This window comes from Phoenix dactylifera, chromosome 16, assembly GCF_051530095.1.
Source record: "Phoenix dactylifera cultivar Ajwa chromosome 16, Ajwa_hap1_PhDact_Kaust_v1.1, whole genome shotgun sequence".
NCBI lineage: Eukaryota > Viridiplantae > Streptophyta > Magnoliopsida > Arecales > Arecaceae > Phoenix > Phoenix dactylifera.
Genome location: NC_143205.1, coordinates 2005850 through 2015096, shown reverse-complemented (window position 1 = coordinate 2015096; position 9247 = coordinate 2005850). Strand labels below are relative to the sequence as shown.

At 36.9% G+C, this 9247-nt stretch overlaps 1 protein-coding gene across 1 annotated transcript; it reads left to right on the top strand.

Annotated features, from left to right (window-relative positions):
• The first annotated feature begins 329 nt into the window (after positions 1-329).
• On the top strand, positions 330-8972 carry LOC103720060 (uncharacterized). The gene is made up of 14 exons (XM_088712669.2): positions 330-579; positions 686-794; positions 891-1004; positions 2308-2412; positions 5344-5427; positions 5970-6085; positions 6191-6292; positions 6374-6487; positions 6647-6703; positions 7808-7874; positions 7963-8016; positions 8314-8388; positions 8468-8503; positions 8703-8972. Exons 1-14 carry the CDS (start codon positions 551-553, stop codon positions 8820-8822), a joined length of 1182 nt encoding a protein of 393 aa, XP_088568795.2. The 5' UTR covers positions 330-550; the 3' UTR covers positions 8823-8972.
• The last annotated feature ends 275 nt before the right edge of the window (positions 8973-9247 follow it).

Genomic DNA, 9247 nt, shown 5'->3' with positions numbered 1-9247 from the left:
CTCCATTCTCCTCCGATCATCGACAGTGCCAGCCCTGGAGACTTCGTATAAACTTTGCCGCCTCGGATCACCATCGTTGCCGCTAGCTACAAGCATCTTCCCTTGCCACGGCGTCTATTCTCCTCTGACCGCCGCCGGCGCCAACCCAGCGACAAACTTCGCCGCCGTGCCTCCCCGTCATCTCCGTCCGATAGCATCCTCCCTCGTTGTCATTGCCTCTTCATCTCACTGTTTAAGGTCTCCATCTCTCTCTCTCTCTCTCTCTCTCGCCATCCGCAATGAGCAATGCACACACCGCCGTAACGTTGCATGCTCATCTCTTAGGCCTGAAATGATGATGGTAATGATGTTCATGCATGTTTCTATTATCATCTGGATGAATGCTACGTTGTATCATTCAAACCTCTTCTTAACCATGTTTGTTGGTCGATGTCTTAAAGCTCTGCATTTATTGTGTTAATTTGACAGTTATGAAGCTTTTGAACAATGTGGAGCAGCTTCTGGTTGCAAGCATTCTTGTGTCTTTGTGATTTCGAAGTTGCAAATAAACATGGCAAAACTTGGAAACATCAGCCGCAGGTGTGCACTTGTTACTCTTTTACAGATTTGATGCTTATCTATGCAGAAGGCTTGTGTTTTTATTCATTGTATCTTGACGAGATCCATCTTCTTTTGTGGCTTGAAGTGGATGTTTCAGATCAAATGAGAGTATGAGGCTTATTATAACAACAGTTGTCGGAATTGTGATTGGGTACTGGATTGGCACTTCCTTTCCTCCAGTTATCAAACACAAGGTACCATGACTTCTTATCTCTTTCCTACCATTCTTTGGTAATTTACTTCACTAGTGATTGCTTCCTGGCTATATAACATTTGTCTGAATTTGGCAGCATTTTTTCACTTCCGGCACCATATCATATGGTGGAGATCGGAACTCGTGGAATTCAGCAAATAATCAAAATAAAGATAATTCTAGTTCAAATTCGACCGCTGATATTTATAAGGTGCTATTCATCTGTTGCTCTTGAAATCAATTGCATACTTAATCTTCTTGTTCATTAAACTCTATTAGTTTGTGAATAGCTTATTTGTCAAGCATTCTGTTATAATATAATTTAAATGGCATTTTAGTGCCTTTACATTTCCTTTAAAATGAACTTGGATTTTCAATCAAGTTACTGAGTGGAACAAAGGTGATCCCTATCCACCTGTAGGTTATGTAGGAAGCAAAGCAACTCCTTCAAAGGGCTAATGCAGGACACATTGGAATCAGTCATAGTTATTGGCAATCCTATTGCTTGGAAGCATATATCTCTATATAGATTCATACATACATACATACAGAGGTACATACTAGGTGCATGCACACAGACATGTACCCTTTTCTTGTATTCATGTCCTATAATAAATTAATGTTTAAACCTTTTGTTAAATGTAGCTTTTCCATTTCCATTGTTGCCCTGTTTTTGGAAATACTTACTTGATCTCCTAATGACAAGACTCTCCATACTTTGCAGAAAGGTTATTTTAGGGGGTACTTGGGGAAAGGCGTATACGATATGTTACCTTGAGTTCATCTTTTATTTGATATAACATGATTTTGTTTTTTATCACATCCAAAGTTCACAACATCTTCAAATTCTTTAGGAAAACCAGAAAAGAGTAAGGGCAAGGTTGTTTGAAATGATCAATCGTGGGTTCATAACAAGAAAGTGGAACATACACCTGCGAGGTCAAAGAGGCATTGCTCTTATTCTACCAAAAGGAAAAAAAGAAAAGAGATGTTGCTCGATATGCAGTGTATGGGTGGCATGGTGCAGAGACTTATATTTCTAACCTCTACCTTACTGAAAACCTACCCGTGTTCTATATATTATGGATATGATATGATATGATTGCCAGTTTTTGGCACTTGACATATGCATTTATGTGGATATTCTTGGTAATCTATTCCTAATGGTATAATTGAACATTTTGTTTTTAATTGACAAGAGAGACTATAATGCCATCTCAATGGCATTTGACTGTGTATTAATTGCAAACCATGCCTATTTGTAGCCCAGTCTCTTTATGCCAGTTTGTAGCCCAGTTATTTTATAAGCAATTTTTGGCAAAACTTGCATGTAGCTTTGGAGATACTTAATCTGCTGTAACTGCACTTTATTGCTTGTTTATCCTCTTCATGTGTCAACCATACTTAATACTTTCAACCTATGTTTCATTGCCAACAGCCAACCTTCTGTTGTAGGATTTCTGTTATTTGCCTCTGGTACTATTATTGAGTCATTCTCTGTGATGTTCTTACAGATTTATGTTCCTACAAATCCTCGAGGCGCAGAAAGCCTACCGAAAGGTATCGTTGCATCAGAATCAGATTTTTATCTGCGCAGATTGTGGGGCAACCCAGATGAGGTTTGCAGCTGCTACAAACTGCCTCTCATATACTGATATGACTTGATGTATCAACCATGTGTTGCTCCTCTTACAAGCATGAAAATCTTTATTTATATCCAGATTGAAAGTCTTATAATATGACAAAATACTCAAATTTTCTTTCTTTAGAACAATAGTTTTTATTTAATCCTCTTGTCATGCCACTGACCCTTCCATGATTAAAATCCTTTTATACTTTTATTTTGTTATGTAAACTTCAAAGCAAGGTTTGTTGTCTCGATACCGGACCCCGTAATGGTGCCACACTCACATAGTGCTGGTACGGTAGGGTACGGAATTTTTTTAGTATATCGAGTGTCGGTACGTCGTCCGTACCATGTACCAGTACCGTACGTCCCATACTGTCCGATTTGGGCCAGTACGGCTTACCATGCTTTAAAGCCTTTGTTTCGCTGCCCATTCATAGAATATACAAAAGAATATTATTAAGTTGGATTATCACTAGATGTTAAGAGCTTTTAGTCTTCATATAACATGGTATAATAGTGTCCAAGGTTTGAAATCTTGATTTCTATTTCTCTTTCGATGTAGCCTAGTAAGCTTGGTTTCGTCATAAGGGAGGATGTGGGTGTTTATGTCATAAGGTTTCATCTAGCAAATGCCTAGTGAGTGGAGTGGGATTAACCACCTTCGATATGGGATGTTGTCAATAACCTAGCTGCTTTATGCCACTTGCCAATGAAAATTTGGAATTTGTGGTCATCAAAGATCTATCTTTGGTTTTTTATATTTGAATTTAATTGGGACGATACGATTGGATATGAGCCGGCCTTAGGATGGGCCAAGAGAGGCCTAAGTTGCGGATGATTTTGCTGGACATTCTCTGTTTGGGCTGAAGCTCTTGTCCGCCTTTTTTTCTCCCCTCTTTTTGTTCTTTTTTCTTCTCGTTTATCTTCTTTTCGGTTTTCTTTTGTTTCTCCTCTTCTAGGTAGCTTTTCTTTTCTCATCTTTGTAACATTGATTGAAAAAAAATACTCTTACAACCAAGGTTCGCCGCCTTGGTATGGACCCCATAACAATGCCACCTTGTTACTATGTTGATACGCCCAATATGGGAGCCAGTTCGACGTATCGAGTATTTGTGTGCCTCTTGTACTACATATTGGTACCGAACTGATACGGTATAATAGCTCCATACTGCCTGGTTCGGTATGGTATGGTGTACCTTGCTTATAGCAATGTTAATAAGTAATAATTGCTAGTAAATTACAGTCCAAATCAAGTTTAATGCAATGTATAGTAAAGTTATAGTATGAGACTTTATGATTAATATGAAATTAATTGAAATAATATTTTTTCTGGCTTATTTGTTTTAGCACATATGCCAATAGACTAGTTATATGAATCTCTTGAATTATTTCTCTCTTTGTGTCCAATTGAATTAGTACTATATACTATGAGAATCCAAGAAAAATTGCTGCTCATGGTCGGATTGCCCCTTAGCAGTGTGATCAAAAAGGTAAAAAATGGAAAAAGGGTTCCATAGGAGGGCTCAATTTGTTTGGTTTTATTTCACCTTCCTATCAGTAGTTCTCTATTAGATGCATCTCTTTTTATTCACTATCCTACAAAGAAACAATACAGGTGCATAGACCAAATCTGGAAGTTTATTATTAATGACAAAAATGGAAAATAAACCCATGATAACATATTTACTCTCAGATATATCGTCTCCACCATATACAGTGCAAGAGCTTGATTAAAGCTGCTTCTCAATTGCATTCTCATGTCCTTAGTGAAATTTGGAATTTTCAAATAGAAAAGGAATGCAGGGAAAGAAGGCACCTCATTTGTTTGGTTGTATTTAGTTTCATCCATTGCTTTCTTGCAACATGCTTCTATATCCACCCCCTGATTCCAGATCATGCGCATGCATGCATAAACACACAAACAGAGAGAGATGGACCCTATCAAATGGATCCCACTTGCTATGCTATTTTAGAAAGAAACGAGATTGTATATCAACCAAAAATGGGGGTGTATTGCATAATTTTTAAGACATGGTATGTTGCATGTACTTGCTTTCTTATAATAACGATATCATTCTTGAACCAGCCTGTTCTTGCTCATGGCATGGTAATCTTCCTGCATCTGGAACTCACTATTTTCTCCATCTTTCGCTGTGTTTTATATGTGATTTGTTGTGCATTAGGTTTCTATACAACTTCTGCATGTGAGACCAGCATATGTTGTTGAGGTTAGGTTCTCATTGGTAATTTGGGCTTGAGCATCTTCTTTTGATTTCAAGGGGATCAAAGCTAAGAAGTTAATTTTGCAGTGGAGCTATAGTAAACAAGATTAGTGACGAAGGATGTCTTGATGTAATGAGTTTGAAGTTGAATGCCTTTACTCCAAAAAAGAGGAAAAAAGAAAAAAAGTGTTTGAAGTAGATTGCCTGTTATCTAGGAATCTCAAAATGCTCTTTCTAGAGTAGATTACCTGATAATTAATTATTTTCAAACTGATATAGTTAGCAAGAACATACTCGCATCCTTATCGATATTGACATCATGCTATTTCTGGAATAAATTTGGACATTATGCTTGTCATAAGTGACCCCATAGTTCCTCCCTTTTGGTGGCATAGGGAGATGGTCCCCTCACACTTAATCTGGCAATTTCATTAGCATTTTTTTGGTCTGTATCCATGCTTATAAATACTTATTTTGGTCCCTTACTGGGCAGATTTGTTCTTTCATCATTATTAGAAGTTTCTACTTTCTTCTTAGGAGTACCACTATCAATTTGTTGACTTTTCCTTTTTCTTTTTCCCCTTTTTTTTTACTTTTTTGTATTTGGCTATTGATTTATTATTTACTAATATATAATGCTTAACCTGTATACTAACTTTATCTCTTCTAAAAATCATTTTTGTTAATGAAATATGCAGGACCTTGTTATCCGACAGAAGTATCTTGTAACATTCACAGTCGGATATGAGCAGAAAGATAATATTGATGCAGCCATCAAAAAAGTAAGTGAACACCAATTAAATGAAGTTTACATAGAGGAGTACCTACCTATCAACTTAAAGTAGATGATCTGATTTTTTTTTTGTGTGTGTAAATTATATAGTTTTAGCTTATTTGATACTTGTACAATGTGAAAGCTTCAATATAAGTTCATCATTTGATGACTCCCAATTTGTACATTCAGTGATGCTTATTGGTGAAGAGGGATGGGAATTATGACAGGGCCAAAACAAACATCAGCACGTATTAATGTATCTAGAAGACTATAGTTTAAATTAGGCCCTGTCATTTCGTTACTTGGAATTAATGACAATAAGTTTCTGCTCTTATCATCTTGCATCAAGATGCAAGAATGGGTTAGTCCTTAGGAGAGGAATTCTCCAAACCTGATGCTAGACTGTGTCATTTGTTTTCTAAATTAAGTGAATGCTGCTTTTCAATCAGGCCTCGACTGACCTGCAAACTCGGTCGGTTTTTCGAAATCAAGATTATAGCATACATTTTTAATTTTCACCTGTCCTTGTCCTATTAATCTTGCATGCAGTTCTCAGAAAATTTCACTATCTTATTGTTCCATTACGATGGCCGGACTAGTGAATGGGATGAATTTGAATGGTCAAAGCGGGCTATACATGTGAGTGCAAGGAAGCAAGCCAAATGGTGAGAAACTAGTATTTGAATCAGATGGTAATTAATTCTTTATTTATTGTGTCTTAGCATCATCGACAATTCGTTGTTACAGAATCTAACTCAATCTTATTTAAGGTGGTACGCTAAACGGTTTTTGCACCCCGACATTGTGGCCCCATATGAATATATATTCATCTGGGATGAAGACCTAGGACTTGAGCATTTTGATGCGGAAGAGTAAGTTCTGGTTGGTTATGCATGCATGTGAGTTCTTTGTAATGCATCTGCATGCTTGAATTAAGATATCTTGATTTCTAGGTATATTAAACTGGTAAAGAAACATGGGCTGGAAATCTCGCAGCCTGGTTTGGAGCCAGACAGAGGATTGACATGGAAAATGACCAAAAAGAGAGATGATCATGAAGTCCACAAGTGAGCTTCGCAGCACTTCATGTCTACATGAGTTTGCTTACCTTATACCTTTCCTTAGTGCCGCCAATTGACTTTCTGTATAGGCTGCTACTTGTGTTTTAACAAATCAATCTTTTCATTTTTTATTATTACTTTACATATGTCTTGTTACACTTGCAGGGAAACTGAGGAGCAACCAGGCTGGTGCACTGACCCCCATTTGCCACCTTGTGCTGCGTATGAAATCTAAATTTTGTTTCTCCTACATTTATCGAATCCAAGAATCTAATTACTGGTGCGTACCAGTCCATACCAGCCATACCGGATCATACCGGTGAGCCCTGCGTACTCGTACTGTACCAACACTTGTGCAACAACACTTTTTTTTTTGCGCCAGCACATGGAGGCATATTTGTGTTGGTATGGTACCATACATTATTGATCTGTACGATAATCGTAAGGTACTGGTAATTTAAACCTTGGTTGAGTGATCTTCGTTTCTTGTGAATTCGAACCAGATTCATATAATCCAACTCTATGGCATATGTTTGTGAATCTGATAATAGATACATGTACAGACTAGGCTATATATATTCATTTTGAGGACAAATCTGGTTGGGACAAATGAAGTAATGGAGAATATGAAATGGATATATTGAAAATGTAGACATCTAAATGTCTATAGACTGAAAATCATACATTTTGGAAGTTCCTTCTGAATTAAATTGTCCCAAAATGATAGTATCAATAGAGCTAGTGTGCAAAGTTAGACTGCAAGATATACAGATTAAGAATTTGAGCAACATTCAACAATTTTGATTCTTCTGATTCGAAAATCAAATTAAAAAATTATATTTTATTATTTGCAACTATAGCTTTTTGGAAAACTTGATGTATAGGAATTTGACCTCTAAAAAATATGATTTTAGATGTTGTGTATCACCTTATAGGATTCAGATTTTCGTTTTCCCCATATTGACCTTATCCTAATGTGATCTGTCTGCAAGTTCAGCAGAATGTTACCAATTCTATCTCATGTATGTATTAATATGTTCTATCTTAGAGAGTAATATATTTTTTTTAATTTTTAGTTTCAAATTCGGAGGTGGATATGGAAATAGATGCACTATCCAACACAGATGGATTTCAGCATTCATAATTATTTTTATCCCATTTGTTATGTATCTGACTTGGTTAAGTGTATGATGGAAACATATAATTCTTGCAAAATCCAGCATATATCCTTATTGATCTAAAGAAAATAGGAACATTGCAATCATCCTATTTGTGTCCTAGATTTCAAAAAGCATCTTTTAGTCTTTTATCTAATCTCTTGTATAGATTTGTTGAAATAATGGCAACTGTGTTCTCTCGGGATGCATGGCGCTGTGTATGGCATATGATTCAGGTGGAGTTGATCATCTTCACCACTCACAAGTCAATTGCTATATTGCTTTGTTTGATCATTACTTAAATTCCACACTTTGCTGCTGCAGAATGACTTAATTCATGGCTGGGGTCTTGATTTTGCGCTTAGAAAATGTGTGGAGGTATTTTGTACGCTCGTTTTATGAAAATGCATTACTTATTTACCTGCATGCCAAGCGGAGATCAGATGTATGAATTAGATAATTTTTAGAGGATAATTACTATATTTACGTTTTTTTTTTATGAGGTGCATCTTCTACTACTTTTTCTTTTCCTGATGAAGATTGAGTTGCACCTTTGTTCTCTCTATCTTGCATGCATTCTTCATTTGTTGTACTTTGTGTTTATATTCTCTTGGCTTTCAAGTTTTTCCTCTGTTGGCTAAAATGTTTCTATTCCCTAATTATTTCTCAACTTAGCCGGCTCATGAGAAAATTGGAGTTGTAGATGCTCAGTGGATTGCTCATGAAGTGATTCCTTCGCTCGGGAACCAGGTAGGTAAAACACATCATCTGTTGCTGGTGACTGAACCTTCTAGGTGGCTTATCTCATCTTGTTCATTGTTTTCGGCAGGGGCAGGCAGAGAAGTACAAAGCACCATGGGAAGGGGTATGTTCCTTCTTGCTCTTAGAGTCTTGCCTTTGTTATATATGCATCACTGTGGCCCTTGATGGCTAGGAGACACCTCCCTTCCCCCTATAGCCACATGAACTTCAGTAGAAATATATGTGCCAAGGTCGCAGCGGACCTTGAATTGGGGGGCTAACCAATCTGCTGTTGTTAATGTTGTCTGTTGCAAATCTCACAGGTGAGAGAGCGGTGTAAGAAGGAATGGAGAATGTTTCAAAAGCGATTGGCAGATGCTGATTATGCATATTACATGGAAAAGGGAATCCTTCCCCCCAACACATCAATTCCTTATTTTTGATTATTAGTGCAAAAGCCTAGACACACATTTTTGAAGTTAATTTGGCTTTGACCTCCGAGGAGCAAATCAGGTAGTATGAGATGCAGTGTATGTAGCTACGGATAGATGTATTATTTTGTAGTTGTTCTTATTATTATCATTCTTTCTCAATTTTTTGCTCCAAGCATGATTTTGTTTCCCCTCTGAAGTTAAAACATTTTCTCTCTGTTTTCCTATACCAATAATGCGCATATTATTGGTGATTTTTTTTCGTTAAATTCGTGAGATGGACGCCGATGGTGGTGAGGAAGATATTTGGAACTGAAAATTGTATTAAAGATTGTTTTCTTAGTTGCATGAACTGAAAACCAAAATGATTAGCCTCCCAATCCACTAGGTAGCCCTTAAGTTTCATGATATATCTTTTATCAATTCTTTTCATTCTC